Consider the following 21,110-nt stretch of genomic DNA (forward strand, 5'->3'; position numbering starts at 1 on the left):
CCCAACCCCCTTCCCCCCATCAACCCTCAGTTTGTTTTGTGAGATTAAGAGTCACTTATGGTTTGTCTCCCTCCCAATCCCATCTTGTTTCATAAAATCAGTCATTTGATCCTAGTTATCATAGCACTTAATTTGTGCTTTATGTTGTTGGATTACTTCATTTGCATGTAGTATCTTGTAATCATCACTGAATCATCACTGAATCAGGAAAATCATTACTTAGGAAAATATATGTTTAATGAAGGAAAGTCTGTCATGGATCTTTTGTATGTGTGGCTGGCATACCCTTTCACATACTCATGTGATCATTTCCTTTTAGGGCATATTGATTTCCCTTTACTGAAACTGTCCATCCGTATCACAGTTTGTATTTTGCAAATGCATGTATGTGTAGAATTGCGCATCAGAAAGGAGGATATGCAACAGTAGTAGCTGTTCTCTCCCGAGAAGCTCTTTCTTGCAACCTAGTAATTGCTTCTTTTAAAAATGAGAAAGGTTGGGTTCCTGGGTAGCTCAGTTGTTAAATGTCTGTCTTCGGCTCAGGTCATAATCTCAGAGTCCTGGGATCAAGCCCTGCATTGGGCTCCCTGCTCAGCGGGGAATCTGCTTCTCCCTCTCCCACTCCCCCTGCTTGTGTTCCCTCTCTCCCTTTCTGTCAAATAAATAAAAATCTTTTTAAAAAAATGAGAAAGGCAAATAAAACACTTAGATTCTTTTAGGTTTTCCTCTTCACCCTTTTTAATGCTTGGACTGCTTGAGCTTTGGTGGAAATAGAGTCAGTTTTATTCAAGAGTTTAGTCCAGCATAATACCAGATAAGATAGAGTGACAGATCTGTATATAAAACACATTTCTCACCAAGAGTACATTCTACCTTTCTTCTATGTTTGCTATTAATGGGACTGAACTATAATTTCCTCCTTAGGGAGAGTAATTTGTTTAAGCTTGTTGTATGTCAGTTCTTTCACTTTCAGCCTATCTGGGTTTTTTTTTTTTTTTTTTTTTTTTTTTTTAAATGTGATTCTTGAAGATAGTATATATAGTAGGGTCCTTTCTGAACTGTAGTTCTGCATCTGTATGCATTTGTATAATGCTGTTGAGTCTTTTTTATGTTTTATTTTTTAAGTAATACTACAGTCTCTCTTAATTGTGGGTATTTAGTTCATTTTCATTTAATGTAGTTGTTGACATGGTTGTGTTTAAATTGATCATTTTGCTGTTTATTTTTTATTAATTTCTGTTTTTTGTTCCTTTGTTGGACTTCTTTGGGTTACCTGAAAAAAAAATGTAATGTTTGATTTCATTTCCTTTATTGACTTCTTGCCTTATAGCTCTTTTTGTTTATGTGTTTTCAGTGATTGCTTCAGTGATTTTGTCATGTCTTATATTTTCTTCTCTTTCCCTATGATCCTCTGCCTTATTTCTTAAATTCCACATTTGAGAGAGATCCTATGGTAACTGTCTTTCTCTGACTTATTTCGCTTAGCATAATACTCTTTAGTTCCATTCACGTCATGGATGGTTAACTGGTTAACGGTGTGTCTTAACTTACCAAAGTCAGTATTGTACATGTTCACTTTTCAAGCTTCACGTTGGGGAAGTAATTTTTTTTTTTTTTTTTTAACAAATCTCTCTTTAGCTATCATTATTTTCCATCGTTATTTTTTGATCACAGTCTGTTCTGTTTTGGAAGTTTAACAGAAAGTTCCCTGTATGAGTAACAACGAAATGAGTAGAGTCAAAGTCAGAAGAGACACTTGTAGTCGCTGAGAAAAAGCTATGGAACGAAAGTAGGACAGAACTGAAGTACTCTTCCATCTCTTGCTTTTTAGGGCTTAAGTTCTTAAATAGGGAAGAAGACTGGGAACTGCTATTCTCAGTGAGTGGCATTGTCTTCCAGAATCTTCTTATAAAACCTTTTAAGTATCCTATTTAATTAAGGATCATCTCACAATAGCAGATCTTCTTCTGCACCCCACGAAGAGAATCAGGTGTCTTGTTAGTCATGAAGGTGTTGGCTCCTCTCCTTACTCAGACTTCTGTACTTTGCTTTATGATGCTGGTACTGGGGCTCTACACCATGGGCTGGTAAACTTTTTCTGTGAAGTAATGTATATATGTCAATACACATTAATATGCAGTAATATATTTTTATAGTGTATATGTATGTGCATGTATATTCTCTCTCTCTCTTTCTCTCTCTCTCTCTCTCACACACACACACACACACACAGCTTAGTAAATATTTTAGGTTTTGTTTTGTTTTGTTTTTTTAAGATTTTGTTTATTTATTTGACAGACCAAGATCACAAGTAGGCAGAGAGAGAGAAGGAAGCCTGCTCCCCGCCGAGCAGAGAGCCTGACAGTGGGGCTCGATCCCAGGACCCTGAGATCATGACCTGAGCCGAAGGCAGAGGCCTTAACCCACTGAGCCTACATATGCCCCATATTTTAGGTTTTGTAAGCCACATATGGTCCCTAGTGGATATCTTTTTTTTCCCCACAACTCTTTAAAAACATAGACTATTCTTACCTTATACGCCATACAAAAAATGAGCTGCCACCTGGGTTGCACTATGCCAACCAACTCTGCTCTCCACATTTGTTTTCTGCCTGCTGCCTGTCTTCTGCCAGTAGAGGACATTAGAAAATATTTAAAACGCCTGAATAGTGAGAAGGGACGTGATCTTTCCCATGTTTTATTTTTCTCTATTTGTGTCATCATCTGAACTGCATGTTTTGGTTTTTTTTTTTTTCCTTTTTCTTTTTGTTTTGCTCTGGCAGTGGGAACTGGGTCCAATTTGTAGTTGTTTTTTCACATCCCTGAAACCAACCACATCACGTTCCGTTAGAGCAGAACGAACTGGCCAACACTTCCTTCTTAGAGATCTGGCTCCCATCTCTGCAGTGCCTCTTCTCTGAGCTTGTAGGTTCTAATAACCCCACTTCTTCCCTTTGTTACCTCAAACTCTAGGGTTGACAACTTTTTCTTGGTGTTAGCTCGGTGCTATTTTTGTCTTTTCAAGCCTTTAATATACATCTAACCAGTTCATTAAATTAACCTTGTTGAAAGGCCGGTGATTTCTGTCTTCCTGATTGCGCTCCACCATTAAAACTCTACATGTGAGCTTCTGGAAACTAACTGTAGGGGAGAATCATCTGAGAACTAATTAAAGCTGTCAGAAGTATATAATTTGAATATTGTCAGTTAGGCTTTTCATTGTATTAAGAAAGAAAAGTCTGTAAGAGCAATTGATAAGCCTCTAGGCTTGAAAACCTTTAGAGAGGATTAAATGATTTGTGTCTTTCAGATGTCACATCTAAACCTTTCTTCCCTTCCTAAGTCCGAAAAGTGTCAAGGTTCTCTAACTTGGGAGTATAGAAGTTTTTTTTAGTTGTAGACTGTAGAAGGTAGATTATTTAGTAGTAATTTTCTTATAGGTTTATTATCTCTGGATTGTTTTTGAGGTTTACTATTTCCATTTTGACTTAAACTGTAGTCATTATTGACCCCCTCCACCATTCCCCCCCACTGTGGGCATTTTCTGTCTTATTTAATACTGTGCATTTAATTTTAAGGTCATATTTTTAAAATTTTTTAATTTAATTTTTTAATATAAATTCAGTTATTTAACATATAATGTATTGGTTTTAGAGGTAGAGTTCAGTGATTCATCAGTCTTAAATAATACCCAGTGCTCATTACATCACGTGCCCTCCTAATGTCCATCACCCACTTACCCCATCCATTCCACCCACTCAGGCTACCCTATTTGTTTCTTATGATTAAGAGTCTGTTGTGGTGGGCGCCTGGGTGGCTCAGTGGGTTAAGCCTTCAGCTCAGGTTGTGATCTCATGGTCCTGGGATCGAGTCCCACATCGGGCTCTCTGCTCAGCAGGGAGCCTGCTTCCCTCCCTCTCTCTACCTGCCTCTCTGTCTACTTGTGATCTCTCTTTGTCAAATAAATAAATAAAATCTTAAAAAAAAAAAAAGAGTCTGTTGTGGTTTGTCTCCCTCTCTGATTTTGTCATGTCTTATTTTTTCTTCTCTTTCCCTATGATCCTCTGCATTGTTTCTTAAATTCCATATATGAGTGAGATTATATGATAACTGTCTTTCTTTGATTGACTTATTTTTGCTTAGCATAATTCTCTTTGGTTCTATCCATGTCATTGCAAATGGCAAGATTTCAGTTTTTTGATGGCTGGTAGTATTCCATTAAGGTCATATTTTTAGTATATTACAAGCCTGAAAGCCTGCAGTTAGGGCCTTGTCACAGGGTAAATGAAGTGTTTCTAATTCTGAATACCCCTCTTCGTTTCCTCTTTTTTTTTTTTTCCCCTTTTTTTTCCTTCTTTGTTTCTTCTTCAGGACACAGCCAGCGTGAAGTCCTCCAGTAGTCTGGAGCCCAATCTTTTTTGTGATGAAGAAATTCCCATCAAGTCTGAAGAGGTGGTCACTCACATGTGGACAGCACCTTCATTCTGTGCGGAACATGCTTATTCTTCAGCTTCTAAGAGTTGTTCTCAAGGTATTACCCTTTCAAACAGTGTAAAGAAGATATACCTGACCTAGGTGGTTCAGTCGGTTAAGCGTCTGCCTTCAGCTCCGGTCATGATCCCGGGGTCCTGGGATCGAGCCGTGCATTGGGCTCCTTGCTCAACAGGGAGCCTGCTTCTCCTTCTCCTACCTGCTCTTATTCTCTCTTGCTATCTCTGTCTCTCTCTCAAATAAATAAAATCTTAAAAAAAAAAAAAAAGATATACCTGAAACCAAGGAGAGAAAACATTCTATTAATCAATGCTATGAATCCCTCTTTTTAAATTTTTTTTTAAGGTTATTTATTTTAGAAAGAGGGAGCAGGAGGGGCTAGAGGAAGAGGGAGAGAGAATTTCAAGCAGACTTCATGCCAAGGGCAGAGCCTGACTCCGGGCGCGATCTCAGCAACCCTGAGATCATGACCTGAACCAAAATCAAGAGTTGGATGCTTAAGCAGCTTTGCCACCCAGGCGCTCCAGACTGTGAATCCCTCTTAAATGTACATCCTGGCCATGAAATGCTTGTAAAACCTGAAAATGCAATTTTGATTAAGAAAAGCTAAGTCTTGGGGTGCTGGGCAGCTCAGTGGGTTAAGCCTCTGCCTTCAGCTCAAGTCATGACCCCAGGGTCCTGGGATCCAGCCCCCATCGAGCTCTCTGCTCAGCCAGGAGCCTGTTTCCCCCTCTCTCTCTTGGCTTGCCTCTCCCCCTACTTGTGATCTCTGTCTGTCAAATAAATAAAATCTTAAAAAAAAAAAAAAAAGAAAAGCTAAGTCTCTGTGTTCATTTTATGTTACTAGGTGGTAACCTAAAAAAAGTTACATGGAATTATTGAATCCTAGTAAGAACTTTAGAGGCCTTCTAATGCCATCTCTATTTATATAAAATCTCTGATAGGCCTCTATTTGTTCATTACCACTTGTCGAGGAACTTGTTGCTTTTTGAGAATATTCATTCTTGTTTTGGAAAGTTTCAAGTGTTAGAGAGGTCCTCTTTTCCTTGGTAGATAATTGCCCTCATATGTCTACTTTGCTTTTCCCCATTGAAAATATATCACACTGCTTTACGTCACATGTCTGGGAAGTAAAGGGCGTTTCTCTTTTCATAGTAAAATTTAGGATCCCTCTAAAGTGGAGAGAAAATAAGATATTCTTTCCCATTCTCCTTCCACTGTTAGTCACAGACTAAAGAATCAGTAAGGGACCAATTTTTTTTTTTTTTAAAGATTTTTATTTATTTATTTGACAGACAGAGATCACAGGTAGGCAGAGAGGCAGGCAGAGAGAGGGGGGCAAGCAGGCTCCCTGCTGAGCAGAGAGCCTGATGCAGGGCTCGATCCCAGGACCCTGGGATCATGACCCAAGTCGAAGGCAGAGGCTTCAACCCACCGAGCCACCCAGGCGCCCCCCAATTTTTTACTCTTAACTAATTTTTTAGAGTGGGCATTAGAATTCTGGATCTTTTTGTTTTGTTTTTTTTTGAAGATTTCATTTTCACTTTCATATGGATATAGTGAATTCAGATATCTAAAGTAAGTACTAGAGGAGGAGGGACCATTCTCTTAAATACTTACTTTCGAAACATGACATTTTTTTCCATGGTTTTCATTTTTTGTTTTGTCTTATTTTGTTTTGTCTTATTGGAAAGGTTCTAGCACCCCAAGGAAACAACCTCGGAAGAGCCCTTTGGTGCCCCGAAGTTTGGAACCTCCAGTATTAGAGTTGTCACCTGGAGCTAAAGCCCAGCTAGAAGAACTTATGATGGTTGGAGATCTCCTAGAAGTATCTCTGGATGAGACTCAACACATTTGGCGGATTTTGCAGGCCACACACCCACCCTCTGAAGACAGATTCCTGCATATCATGGAGGCAAGGAGTTAAAGCTTACTTAAATAGTGGTTTTAAAATTTTTTAGAATGCCTTGGTTCTTTGGAGGTGCCACATTAGCCAGGATGGGGATGGCTGAGTGGGTAGTGCTATGGCTGTCCTCCTTTCCTATTAAGCCAAATGTAATTCTGCTTTATGGTCTAATTGCAATTTTATGTAATATTTTGGGGGGGGAAACCAAACACCATTTCCACTAAAAAGAATGGAGGATACTGAAAACTCTTAGTTTTTCTCCTAAGGAAGGAACAACTTCCTTAGCCCATACTCCCACTGTTGAAAGGCCCAAAAAAGAAGGTGGAAGAAAATTCAGTGTTTTTTAAAAAAAAAAAAAAAAAAAAAAAAAGGCAAGAGGAGGGCTAAATAGGGGAGGCACAAGGGAACAAGAGGGGAGGGTTAAACAGCAGATTGGGGTGGGAAAGAAAGTCTGCATTCATATATTAATACTTAAAGAGCAGTTTGCAGTTTATACAGTGTTCTTATATCCATGATCTCATTCTATCCTCAGTGTAAATAATCCTGAGTGGGTGAGAGAAAAGGATAGACCTCTTTCTACATATTAAGAAATAAAGGGTCAGAGATGTGGAAACTTGCCTAGGCCACACATTTATTAAAAACAGAAAGACCTGGATTCCAACTCGGGCATTTCACTTCAAGTATTCTTTTCATTATTCTTTTCCATTTCTTATTTTGATGCAGTGGAATGATACAGTGTCACCAACAGTTGATACAGATACACTTGGCAGATGATAGTTAGGTTTTGGTTTGGAATTCAGACTAAAGGTAGCCTGATTTAGATACTGTTTTCCAAAATACCAAGGGTTTTCTTCACATCCATTATCTCATCTGATCCTCTTTATTTTACACATAAGCAAACACAGACTATTGAGAAGGTAAATACGTAGTTCGAGATGTGGTTGACTTAAGACATTTATAATGCAGGGTTCTGCATTCTGCAGTTTCTTAGGTTCTCGTCAAAGATTTTTCAGTCTCAAATATGTCACAAAATGAATTCTCAAGTGGTATTTAATTATCAAGCTTGCATGTTTCAGTATTTCTTTTTCTACCTCCTCCTGTTCTTCTGAAAGTGTGCTAGACACACTTTCACTATGAAAAATTTTTAATGCTGGGGCACCTGGGTGGCTCAGTCAGTTAAGCATCCTGACTCTTGTTTTCAGCTCAGGTTGTGATCGCAGGGTTATGGGATCCAGCACTGCACTGGGCTCTGCTCAGCAGGGAATCTGTGTGGGGTTCTTTCCCTTTGCCCCTTCCCCCAATCTCATGCACTCCCTCTCTCCCCTCCTCAAATAAATATAGAATCTTCAAAAATTTTTTAAATTTTAATGTGTATTACATCAGCAGATAGTAGAAATTGGAACAATGTTAGAAAATTGAAAAATAAGGGTTTTTTTTGCTTTGTCACGTCAACATCTCTAGCCCTTGCCAGAGTCACTATATGTAGTGAGATCATGGATACAGTTTTTTGTCTTGCCAACAATTTTAATAACTTCTTAGCCATTGGGAATTATGAGTTAATAAAGAACTGTCGTAATGCTAATTGAAGACCAAGAAAATTATTACATTTAATACTTTTAGCTTTATATGTATGTTTTATCTCAATTAGAGGTGCTACACATATACTGATATAGGCTAACAATGATCTTTTTTCCCTGTTAAGCTAAAGTCACATGTTTTCTACAGGCTTTTCTTTATTTTCTGTTTTTATTGAATATTACATTTGTTTTCTTTTTTTTTTTTTTAAGATTTTATTTATTTATTTGACAGAGAGAGATCACAAGTAGGCAGAGAGGCAGGCAGAGAGAGAGAGAGGGAGGGAAGCAGGCTCCCTGCTGAGCAGAGAGCCCGATGCGGGACTCGATCCTAGGACCCTGAGATCATGACCTGAGCCGAAGGCAGCAGCTTAACCCACTGAGCCACCCAGGCACCCCTATTACATTTGTTTTCTTAAAATGTCTTTAAAATATCTTTATAACATTTATTGTGTTCTAATGTACCCAACATAAAATCTACCATTTTAATCCATTTTAAATATACAGTTCACTTGTCACTAATGGCATTTACAGTGTTACACTATTGCAGTTGTCCATTTCCAGAACTTTTGAATCATCCCAAACAGAACCCCTACACTCATTAAACAATAAGTCCCATTTCTCCTTCCTTCAGCCCTTGGTAACCTCTCTTGTCCTTTCTGTCTCTATGAAGTTGTCTATTCAAGGTACCTCCTACAAGAGAATAAAACTTTTTTAAATGTCTTGCTTTAAAATTCCTTCTAATTTGATATTGTTGAAGGATGACAGCATGGAAGAGAAACCATTAAAAATAAAAGGAAAAGACTCTTCAGAGAAGAAACGGAAACGGAAGTTAGAAAAAGTAGAACAACTTTTTGGAGAAGGAAAACAGAAGTCCAAGGAGTTAAAGAAAATGGATAAACCTAAAAAGAAGAAATTAAAACTAAGTGCAGAAAAATCAAAGGAGCTGAATAAACTGGCCAAGAAATTGGCAAAGGAAGAAGAGAGAAAGAAAAAGAAGGAGAAGGCTGCTGCAGCCAAAGTTGACCTTGTGAAAGAAACTACTGAGAAGAAGAGAGAGAAAAAGGTGCTGGACATCCCCTCAAAGTACGACTGGTCTGGAGCGGAGGAGTCCGATGACGAAAATGCCGTGTGTGCCGCACAGAACTGCCAGCGGCCCTGCAAGGACAAGGTGAGCTCTAACTGTATCCACCCCCTGGGGGAGAGGCCAAGGAGCAGCAGTCGCAAGACAGAAGCCTGATGTCATGAAAATCTGGTTTTGATTCCAGGATTTGGGCTTCCAGCAGAATATGTTTTCTACAGTTTCTATAAACTGTTTTTCATTATGAGGCTCTTAGGTCAGTGTGCTTAATGGTAGAAATGTTGTGCTTTAAAAATCATGTACCTGGCGAACATAAGAAGACCAGAGCAGAGAGAAGCTGAGTGATAACCCTGGGTGGCCGTGCATTTCATGTGTGGTTGGCATAGCGGGGTTCAGTGTAGTCCTTGAGTCCTTTCGCCTTCCCTGTAGGGTGACTCAGAGAACTAAATACCTTGTCAGTTAGTTCGTCACGGTGGCCTCAAAACATTCTGAGCCAGTGTTTTAAGAGCTCTGGCAAATTGTGTTAAAATTTTTGTTCTAAAGACCTAAAACTAAGGGGTTAAAGCTTCACTTTTGGTCTGTGTCTTACACACACTCAGGCCTATCTGCATTCTTCTAAAATGGAATGAGATTTTTTCCAGACACCTTGCAAAAAATAATTAAGACCTTTGAAGATATTATTTTAAAAGTTTCGGCCCTAAATTTTAAGTATAGTTACTACATGATGGCCGTTCTTTAGGTAGTACTGATGTTAAGAATTTCTGAGAAAGATGGATAGATTTTATGAAAAATCCCAGTTCATTGAATGACTGGAGACATCTGTTATGGTTCCCATCAAGATTAGTAATTCATAGTTTTAATTTTATTTTGCCCATTTTACCACTTGATATTTAAAATTTTATTACCTCCTCAATTTGAATATATGAACAGAATAAATATAACTGCATCGGTACTCCCTTACTTCCCTCCTCAGTCAAATACTTGTTAGAGCTTGACGAGGTCACCTTGTTCAGGGTCTTCATTTTACAAATGATGAAACCAGGACTCAGTGAAGATAAATGATGTGACCAAAGTCACAGTGCTAAGTAGTACAAAGCCAAAAGTAGAACCGAGGTTTCCTGGCTCCCAGACCAGGTTTTCTTCACTAATATCCCCACCCTACCGATAATTAAGATGTAAGTACAAAAACACATTCCAAAACTAAATGACACTTAGATTTAAATTATACTTACTAAATGTTTTCCACTTATTTTTGGAAAATGAATATATTTTGGTAAGAAGCATATCCCCATAGTCTAACCTTCCAGGGACAATACCTATACATACTTTAGTGTGTTTTCTTCTAGTCCTTTTTCCATATAGTTTATTTTATATCATGTCATACTGTCTTTCACTTTTGTGTCTTTATTGATTTCATAAATATGTTTCTATTTTATAAACATTTTTAAAGTATTTTAGTAGCTACATTATATATGTGTTTGTATTTTTCTTTCATTTTAAATTTATTCTCATCTGAATTTGTTCAGTAAAGAGGCTGATGAAAGGCTGTTTTCTCTTTGGGTGCTGAAGTATTGGCAGCTTAGTGTTGGCAGAACCTTCTCCCATTGTTTCTCTTCTAACTGATTTTGTGGTAGTATCAGACTGGCAGCAAGAAGTGGTGTTTCTTTTTCAAGTTTTCCTGTCATCCTTCCTACAATATTTATATCCATCATGAACCTTTTGCTCTCTCTTTTTTCACCTTTTCACTTAGTAATCTTTTCCCTCTCCTCTGCTCAGCATTTTAAATATCGCTCAGGTCATCTGTTATCTTCCTGTAGCATATAAACACTACAGGAAGTTTTTTTTCCTCATCTGCTATGAAATTGTTAACACATGCCCTGCATATTCTCAGGGTTTTGAGAATAAGAGGAGATAATCTCTATGAAAGTACTTGCTAACAAAATGCAGTGTTAAAATGTGATGGTTATTTTTAAATGAGCCTTAAGATTTGCTCCTAACATTAAAGGTATTCTTTTAAAAACCTACAAAGTTTTCTTAATAGAACAAAGGGAGACTTAGCTGAACATTCAGATAAAATGTCTGTTTCAAACTGTTAAAACACATACAAAAGTGAGAAAGGTATATCTTAACCTGTCATCATCCTACATAAAAGAAACTTAGTAAATGTTGTATTTCTATAATGTGTTTAATTTTAAACAAATTATTTCAAATTGTAAACATTCTGCCTATTGTTGCTGTTTTGCAATATTTATGGTTCTCTAGGTTTGTTCTCAGCACTAGTTTCACTAAATAAAAGGTGTATTTCTTTAACTGCTTTGTAAAAGAATCTTACAACTTTCTCAGTGTGAAGTATAGTATTTCTCTAAGAAAACATGCATGACACATATCTTCAGAACAAAATGATAAGAATGTTTTGAGAGAAGTCTATGCTCTTTAAATGTCATGCAGCAAAAATAACTAATTGAGTTTATTCATATTTAGGTAAATGTACATTTACCATTTTTCTAACCAGTAATTACTATTACTTTTACCCCAAAACGTGCAGACTGAGAAGACTTTGAAGGGCTACCTGAATATATGTAGGCTCAATTTCAGGATGTTTTAGAAAGAGAAAAGAAAAACATTATCAGAATAATACTGTAAAGGGCTTTAAAAAAAAAAAAACAAAACAAAACTGTCTCTTCCATCATTGTCAAATTAACCTCAAGGTGAAATTAATTAAAAAAAAATAAAATGATAAGGAGTATTTTCAAAAAATTAGTTTTTAAGGTTCAGAATCTTTTTCTCCCTGAGGTCTGCCCCTTTCATTCAGTCTTAACTGTTACCAAGAGTAAAACAAGTTAACTTGAAGGAACAAACTCTTTCAAGCTAACATTTAGGTAACTTTTTTTCTGTATTAGAGTAAATACTTAATCATCTTATTTAGGAAAATAGACTTTTTTCCTTTTTTTTTTTTTAAACCAAACTCTTCCTGTGGGCCTTTTCCATACCCATTACCACTTCCATAAGAAGTTTGGGATGGTAAATAGAGATTAAGTTTATAAGCCTGTGTCTCTCACATTTATTGTTAGTCATTTTCATTTTAAAAGATTTTCATGGTGATGTCTCAGCTATAGTGTTTGTGTTACTAGTTCATATCTCTTTTTATTTTTTATTTTTTATTTTTATTTTTTAAAGATTTTATTTATTTATTTGACAGAGAGAGATCACAAGTAGACAGAGAGGCAGGCAGAGAGAGAGAGAGAGAGAGAGGGAAGTAGGCTCCCTGTTGAGCAGAGAGCCCGATGCGGGACTCGATCCCAGGACCCTGAGATCATGACCTGAGCTGAAGGCAGCGGCTTAACCCACTGAGCCACCCAGGCGCCCTCATATCTCTTTTTAAAAGCACAAATAATCATGGGGCACCTGGGTGGCTCAGTGGGTTAAAGCCTCTGCCTTCAGCTCAGGTCATGATCCCAGGGTCCTGGGATCAAGTCCCGCATCGGGCTCTCTACTCATTGGGGATCCTCCTTCCCTCTCACACTCTGCCTGCCTCTCTGCCTACTTGTGATCTCTGTCAAATAAATAATAAAAAACTCTTAAAAAAAAATAAAAGCACAGATAATCAAAGGTTGGGTTACCCTGAGTGAGTGTGTAATACACACACACACACACACACACACACACAGAAATTATGGTGATGTGGAAATAGGCTAACCATTTGTTCCAATTTGCCTGGATTTTCTTAATTTTAGCAGTGAAATTCCTGTGTCTTGGGAAATAGCAATCTTGGGCTGGCTAGGAAGCTTGGTCCCTTAATGTTGAGAGCACCAAAAAAATAAACACAGGGATTCTGAACATTATTATATTGTACTTTGAGTAAATTGTTTTAGTTTTTTGTATCTGTTTTTTGCAAGGAATCTTGGTGAAGTAGAGTTGAATTCCAAAATAATAAAAGCTCAGTAAGGGGAACTAAGCTAAGAATATCACTACATCTCCAGGCTTTCTTTTTTTCCCCAGTGCAGTAGTATGCTCTGCAAAGTGAACAAGATATTTTTAAGGGTAAATTCCAAACCATATAGCAAAACATGCCAAATTAACATTATTTCTTGTATTTAACATACTTCTTTTTTAAAATTTCCCCAAATCGAGCTGGTAGCCTGTTTGTACTATACTTATAAATCTCTTATCCTTTGAGATTTGAACAGCTTATAGCTTTGAAGTTTTTTAATAATTATTTTTGTGATTTGGTAAGTAGATCTTTCAAAAATAATGAAAGGGGAAGTGACTGTTAGAACTCAATATGCAGTCAGCCACATTCTGTGTTCTTGTGTCTTCAGGCCACTGCATACTCTGTTGCCCCTGTGTCAGAATCATCAGTGGATTCCGTTGACATTCCAGACTTTAGTTTGCTTTATGATCCAGTGGGCCTTTTCAAACAAAAATAGCACTGGATTTGGTTGTTAGTATGTGAATGTGATTAAAAAAAAAAAAGATACTTGGAAGGACTGTTTTTTTTTCCCCCTGCTCGATTATTGAAGTGAACTGTTACGTAATCCGTAGGCTGGGGTAGAATCTGTGTACTGGTGAATATCTCAAGAAAAGTTTATACTTTTTTGGAATGGTGGGAGAGCTAGGCTTAGGAATGGATCTCTAGCCAAAATCACAAAAGAGAGCATGTCTTCCTTACTTGCGAGAGAGAGGTTGGCAGATTTAATTTGAGAAAACCTGGAAGCCAGTAAGTGTAGTGAAGAATTAGATTTTAAGAAACATGGAACCGCTTTTCTTGGCAGCAGATAAGTGATAAATTAGGAGATTTCTTATTCTGTGGATTAGCATGACTGAGGACTGGACTGGAGTAAGAGGGTTGAAGGTAGGAGTAGAGTTGTCTCTTGGTTCAGGGTGGCATCATAAAGAGGGCAGTATCTGAAATTTGGGCAGCTCAGAGAAACGGATCATCTTCCCAGTTCTCTTGACCAGCTCAAAGAGCCAGAGCACTTACCGTCAGATTGGCATTTTGTAAATCTTCATAGCTGTACTACCTGTATTTTTAGTTTGTTGCCCAGAAGTCGTTTATCTCCCCTTTCTGTCTTGCACATACTAGTTTGCTGCAATAGGAACATTTTGATCAATTTTCTTTACTACACAGACTTCAGAAGCTAAATATTACATAAACAACTTCAGAACAAAAAAAGAATTTATTTTAGGACAAGTTGTTAAATGGCTGTGAATTTACTAGCAAACAGTATCACAGAGTGCCAGGGAAGATCAGATTTAGGATATATAATTACCTAGAATCTGACTGAAAATGTAGTCTTCTGGCTTGTACCCCTAAGATATTCTGAGGCTGTAGGTTTGGGATGGGTCTCAGCCACACTTCTAACAAACACAATAGGTAATTCTATGCAAGTGCTCTACACATTTTGAGAAACAGTGTTGTAGGCAGTAATTCAAGGTGCAAAATGCTTTTTGTGTAAGATAAGGTAATGAGAGAGCCATGAAACCATGATCTTAAAAAATGCCTCCAGTACCCTAGGCAGTGAACTGCTGTTTTGCCATATACTATTTCATTTCTTTCTCTAAGTAATCCTGTAAACAAGATGTTATCTCCATTTTACAGATGAAGAAATTGAGCCTTAATGAGATTAAATTATTAGCCTCAAACCATACATATCAGAACTCAAAACTTGTGACTAAATTCAGTAGTCTTCATTTGGCACAACACCATCGCTTAAGATCTGGAACTCTAGAATAGGAACAATAGAAGCAGAAAGATTATTTTGACCAATGATTTTTCCCATGCTATATCACAACCATAAAACCACTAATATGAATATCATCATTTTGATAATTCTTATCTAATTTTGGAAACTACTCCCTTTCCCTGACACTTATTTACCTAGCCAAAACCTCCTTCCTCTTCTTTCTCATAAGCTGCACTGAGGTACCTATTATACCCTTTCATGCCTCTTTGTTCTGAAAACTGGCGGAGCTCAGTGTTGTAAGTGGCTTTGTAAGTTGCTAGTGAGACGATCCACTTCATACTGAGGAGTAGCTCTTTTAATCTTAAATGTTCTCATCTGCTGTGACATCAGCTATAAAAACTACCAACAATCACCCTCCAAATACAAAAGACCCAGATCACCTTCTTGTTATCTCTAGGCCCAAGGCTTAAAGTCACCAAACTACAGTCTCTGTCTAGCCTCCTATAATCACAATATTCTCTGGAGGGTCAAAGTTTGCTTAGTGTCCACTACTGACCTATCAGTAATACAGACTCTAATTTGAAACCCCAGAGTAATCTATTGACCTGTGACTTTGACTGTTTTAATTGGATAATTTGTAAGATTTGACCTCTGATATTTGCTAACTTTTTATAGGGAGTTGTATTTGTAACGGAAGAAGAGAAGAATAAAAAATATTAGTTTTAAAAGTGGCCTATGTGACTGCTTTTCTAAAAAGGTATTTAATGCTCTTAGTACTTTGGCTTATCTCTTTGAAATAAAGCTAATACACAGGATTGCCTTCACATTGTTGTATTCTTCCTTTCTTGATCGATAATTGCATTGTCTTAGAGCCTAGAAATTGTTAATATTAGCTAAAACTACTTGGCTGCTCTATTAGAAGTTCCTTTTTTGTCAAGTTTTTCTCAAATATGTTTCTGCCTCAAAAGGAGCCCCGGGTAATTATGAGGTAATGGAGTACCTAAGAGGCCCAATTTTGTGGACATATTATGGTAAAATAGAATTTGGGGGTATTAACTTCCCAATTTCTATCTTTAAAAAGTAGCCCCATAAGAAGTCATTGTCTGTCTCTAAATATCCCAATTATTTGCTATCATTTAAGCCAAGAAAGCTCTTTGTTTTTTGTTTGTTGTTTTTTTTTTTCCCCTAGGCTTAATGTTTATGTAACCTAAACATTCCCCAATCTTGTCTCCTACAGGTAGACTGGGTACAATGTGATGGTGGCTGTGATGAGTGGTTTCATCAAGTTTGTGTGGGTGTATCTCCAGAAATGGCTGAAAATGAAGATTACATCTGTATAAACTGTGCAAAGAAGCAAGGGCCAGATAGCCCAGGTCAAGCACCACCTCCTTCCTACATAATGAGCTACAAACTACCAATGGAGGATCTTAAGGAGACCAGTTAGCAGTTGCTGGGTTAGTTTGGGACATGGGGAGAAATGGACCACATTGAGACCTTAGTCATCAAGTAGAGTGGTTTAGATCCACTCAGAATGTTGCTTCCAAAGACGAATGGCCTTCAGAGGAAGTCCTTTTAGCTTACTTCCTCTTTGCATGGACTGTGTGATGTACATTCTCTTCAACACATCTATGCAGAGGGTGTCTTTGGTACAGCAGCCAATATTTCAATTTGTCTCCTCTGAGTATGGTTTGTTACTTTACAGCCAGACATGTGATTGAGCTCTGGAATGCTTGTTGGCATTAATACACTGGGATGCTAGCAGGGCATGTAGGATGTGGCTCATGGCCAGTTGGTATTAGTTAGTGGAGTACAGCCTAGCGGCAGCACCATCTACAAGTGCCAATGACTTGGCCCTCCTTAGGACAGTTGGAGAGGAGTGAGAGTACCACTCCCCTTCTGCTGTTACCTGGCATATAATGCCCTACTGATACAACGATGGGAGCAACAGGGCCAGAGTTACTCCTGTTAATCATGGGATAGTAGCCAGAGTCTAAATCCGAGCTACTTGTGTGTTTGTACCAAGAAGAAAACCCTAAGTGAGAGGCAGATCCCCTTATCTTCCCAAGGAGAGGAGTATGTCCTCTAGTTCAGAAATCTGACTAGATTGGATTCTGCAAAGAAGAGCTTTTCTCATTTCAAGTCAAGGAGCCCTTTTTTGGCTTTGAGAAGTCTTGCTATCTTGGGTCTGCATTTTAGAGACGAGCAGGTACATGGATCCAGGCTCCTGCTAAAGAAGAGAAGACAAGTCAGAATGTTTTACTGAGACACAGTGATGCATGCTTTTCGGGGAAACCTTCATTCACAAGTATACCAGATACCACCAGGCTTCAGGCATGGCCATGAGCAAGACCAGCAAATAACAGCTTTTTGCCTTGCAGCCCTGACCCCAATGTCTGCTATTTCCAACACTGGCAATTTCTGATTGTGGCCCACAGCAGATGCTGTTGAATAACACCATGGCTTCATCAGAGAATGTGGGGTTGTAGCACCTCTGGGTGATAAAGTTGTTTTAGTAAATCCATTTTTAAAAAAAGAAAAAAGGACTTGTTTTTACTTTTTTCTAAATGTCTCTGACTACTGACTGTTCTATAAATAGATTATTTTTCCTTTTTTAATACACATATATGAATATATAAATATATATATTTACTGTTACCAGCAGCATATGACAGAGTTTCAGCATCAAAAATCCATTTGGGGGCTTGCTTTCTCTTTTTTGCTTTTCAATAAAGAAATCCCATTCCTTCCTTGTAGTACAAGGAGTTAGCACTTCCTTATCCGTCCTAGCCTGACCAGATTTTCCATGTTGTTTTGTTCAAATAGATAATTACATTTCCTTTGTGTGTTAGAACTTGTCCCTATCTGTTGGGAAACTTGGTCCTACTATTTCTGTGGTGGCTGTTTTGTTTTGTTTTTGTATGTGAATGTTTGAAACTATGGTGCTGTGTCCTCTTTCCTCCTGTTGTGTTCTCTATTCTTGTTAAGGTGTTAGGTAAGCTGTATGGAAATGTTTATTAGAGGGGGACTCATCTTTTTTTAAAGGACAAAAAAAAAAGAAAAGAAAAGAAAAACCCTGAAAGAAGTGTTTGGTCTTCACTATCCTGTGTCCCTTTATTTTGGTTAAAAATCTGTGGTTTGACTTAATTCATTGATTTTCTTTTTAAAAGGGAGGAGCAAGGTGGGCCTAGAGAACAGCTTTTCCCTTTTGGCCCTAATCTCTTTTAAAGAAATGTCTTCTAGTAACTAGAAGTGAAATGTACTGTCCAGTTACAGTTTGAGTGGGTATGAGATTTAACTCAAAAGGCATCTTACTATAAAAAAGCAAAAGCTTTCCTGTAAAACCCAGTTTCTGTAAATGCATTCTCTGTGGTTCATACTACCTAATTTTTAGTCTTTCTTCCCTTAATCTTATATAACATTTTTAGTATTTTGACCTATTAAGAGGTTCATAAGTGTCACTGTGCATGATCTCATCTTAAGTGTGTATATGATTTAAGATTTCAGTGGATATTGCAAAGTAACTGTTAACCAATTTCATAAGTTTTCATTTTGCCAATCTGTATGAAGATATTACTTAGTTAAAAATTTCATCTGGTTATAAAAGAAAGCACAATATTGTTTGCCTTTTCATCCTCTCTGTAAAGATCTTCAAATACTTGTGAGTAAAAAAATTGCAGTTTTAAGTGATGGCTGCCTGGGTAGACTACATTTAAAAATATTTAATTTTTCTTCATAGTCACCTGTTAGCTTTACTCAGCCATCAGTGGAGGGGCATGAAGATGCTGAGAAAGATGGCTAAGGTGCTCTGCTTCTGGAGTATGGTGGATGGATATAGGTGGCTATTTAGGGAATAATTTATGTCCTTAATGTGGTATTCACCTGCTGGAGATGTGAGAGAGAGATGCTAGGCAGTCTTCCCCCATGAGTAGTTCCTTGTTTACCTTCTGGTATTTTGAAACTTAAATATATCATTTAGTTGATACTATGAGCGTTTCTGTATTTATTTTTAAGTCACAAAGGATTTGGTCTGACTCTTGACCAAGGCTGAGAAGAACAGATAAGAGAAATTAATTTAAAAAAATTTAAAAAGGGAGAGAGAGGGAGGGAGGAAGAAAAATGAACATACACAAGTCTGTAATTTTGGAATTCATGAACTAAGACTCATCTATTTAAAGGCATGCTGATGTCCTGATATAAAACATTGTTTTCAGTTAGAGGAAATTACTTACTTACAACTTACTCCATTCTTCAATGTTATAACATTTTATATTAAAACTTGATTTAAAATGTTCCTTTATCCTTCTCTCCAAAGTTGCAAATTTCCACCATTGGTATTTTAACTTCTATATTAATTCTATCAAAGGTATTTCTTACTACCTTCATTATAACTATGTTGGGGAAGGTTATAGAAAGAAAAATGAAAAAAATGCTATGTAAGTCTTTAACGTTCTCAAAAGGGGTAGGTCATTGGAGCTATGCAAATCCCCAAGTTTACAACTATAGCATTAGTAGTTTGCTTTCTTGTTGGCAGAAGTGGGGACATTTTCTTCCCACGAATGTTTATTTTACTTACTGATAGTTACTGCAACAAAGCCATGTTGAGATTTAGATGCTAAGGCTCCCTTCCTGAGTTGCTGCAAACCACCTTTGCACTGCATGATTCAAATTTGTGCCTCAATAAAATTACAAATTACTGTATGTCATACTTTGAATAATTGAGAAGACAAGCATTAAATCTGTGATTGCCTACCATGTACTTATTTAATAATCAAAATCTTAGCAAAGGCTAGCAGACCTGTAAGATTAGAATAATTTTACCTGTGCTTCACTTCTGTTCTTCTCTGCTTTTGTCTTTGGTGTCCAATAAAATGTCAGTTTATTTGCTTTTCTTAATTTTAAGATCCTGGATACAGTTTCAGTTCACATAAAAGAAACTCCCTGCTTGTCGATATTTTAATTCTGTAGTACATTTGTGAGATCATCAGCCAGTACTTAAAATGGGAAGATGAAAGGAGAAATTGAGAAACCCCTTCTTTCAAACGATGGGACTATCTACTTTTTAAAGGAGAAAGTGACAATTTGGAGTGGGATTTAAAAATTGTGAATTGTGAAAGAATTAAGCTGTTAAAGTCCCACATAAACCAGGTTCAATAAAGGTTTACATATGGAACTAGCTTCATATGCGTGTAGAAAGTTGCTTTTGCAGTAGGTCTGTTAAGCTAAATTTTAAAAAGCAGGCAACTGATTTGTCTTTTACCTTTTGAACCCTGCCCCCCTTTTTAAAATTAAATCATATCATTACTTCTTTGGATATGGATGTGCCAAGTGATACTCAAAACATGAGAAGGAAGGAATGGGATGTGAATATGTTTTGGAATTGCAGTCTTCTCTTGGCCTGGATCATATCCAGTCACCTCTATGCAATGAATAATGTGCACTGGGAAAGGAGATGCCGGGTTCAGATGGAGCCTGCTTATTCTTACTTTTGCAATACTCCAAGATGTCTGAACAGGAATGTCTTTTGTAAACCTCAAGACCCTCTATTGATTATCCTCTTACATATTTATTTACCTGTTAGTGAGACACTTAAATATAATACGGACTCTAATTTACCAGGGTTTTTGGTGGTGCCTTATGAAAAGTATAACTTGATTTCTTGTTTTTTGAGCATGTTTTCCATTTCTTTTGTTTTCTGAAAGAGTATTAGATACGGTTATTTGCATTACATCTGAAAAAATAAAAAGTTTTGTGTGTGTGCTCAGGTTCCCCCCTACTCTGTCATTTACATTGGTGGCAACTCTAAATGGTAACCAAGTAAAGGTCAATTTTGGTCATGAGTATTGAACCTGGGGAAAACTGGCAAGTATACGAGAGCCACTTTCAACCTGTGCCAAAGCAGTTTCTAATATTGCAATTGCTCTCTATAAAATAAAATACTGGCCTCAAATAATTTGATCAGTGGTGTGTTTACCCTATTCCTGAGAACAGTGTTTTCAGAAAGTGTGAAGTGGAAGAAGTGATTCCAGAAGATTTCAGTTCTCCTCTGTTTTCAGCAAGAATCCAGCGATGACCAACGGACATTTTCCGGCCCGTGATTCTTGAGCAGTTTGTTCCTTGCAGCAAACCAGTAATAGAGGGAAAATGAGGAAGTACTATATTTTGGTCTCCTAATGCTCTAAACTAGTTCAAACTGCAGCTGACTTTAGAGATTGCATTTTTTACTCATTGCTGACGTTACCAGGTCATGCAGGCGTTGCTGAAAATGTTTCTGCTTTCTGTGAAATTGGCCTCAAATATGAAGTATGTGACTGTGTATATGTATGTATTGGTGAGGAAAATTGGTGGGAAGGAGGGGGAAAAATCTGGTTATCTCT

The 21,110-nt window shown here is 37.4% G+C and overlaps 1 protein-coding gene across 1 annotated transcript in view; it reads left to right on the forward strand.

Moving 5' to 3' along the window:
- Positions 1 to 20,720, forward strand: part of LOC111159667 (lysine demethylase 5A) — a 100,273-nt gene extending 79,553 nt beyond the window's left edge. The window contains exons 25-28 of the mRNA XM_022522216.1: positions 4,372 to 4,531; positions 6,186 to 6,406; positions 8,732 to 9,142; positions 15,974 to 20,720. Coding sequence (XP_022377924.1) covers positions 4,372 to 4,531; positions 6,186 to 6,406; positions 8,732 to 9,142; positions 15,974 to 16,180 — 999 coding nt within the window. The 3' untranslated portion in view covers positions 16,181 to 20,720. The remainder of the gene's footprint in view (positions 1 to 4,371; positions 4,532 to 6,185; positions 6,407 to 8,731; positions 9,143 to 15,973) is intronic.
- The last annotated feature ends 390 nt before the right edge of the window (positions 20,721 to 21,110 follow it).

Source organism: Enhydra lutris, unplaced genomic scaffold (genome assembly GCF_002288905.1).
Source record: "Enhydra lutris kenyoni isolate GAN:26980312 unplaced genomic scaffold, ASM228890v2 scaffoldscaffold69, whole genome shotgun sequence".
Taxonomy (NCBI): Eukaryota; Metazoa; Chordata; class Mammalia; order Carnivora; family Mustelidae; genus Enhydra; species Enhydra lutris.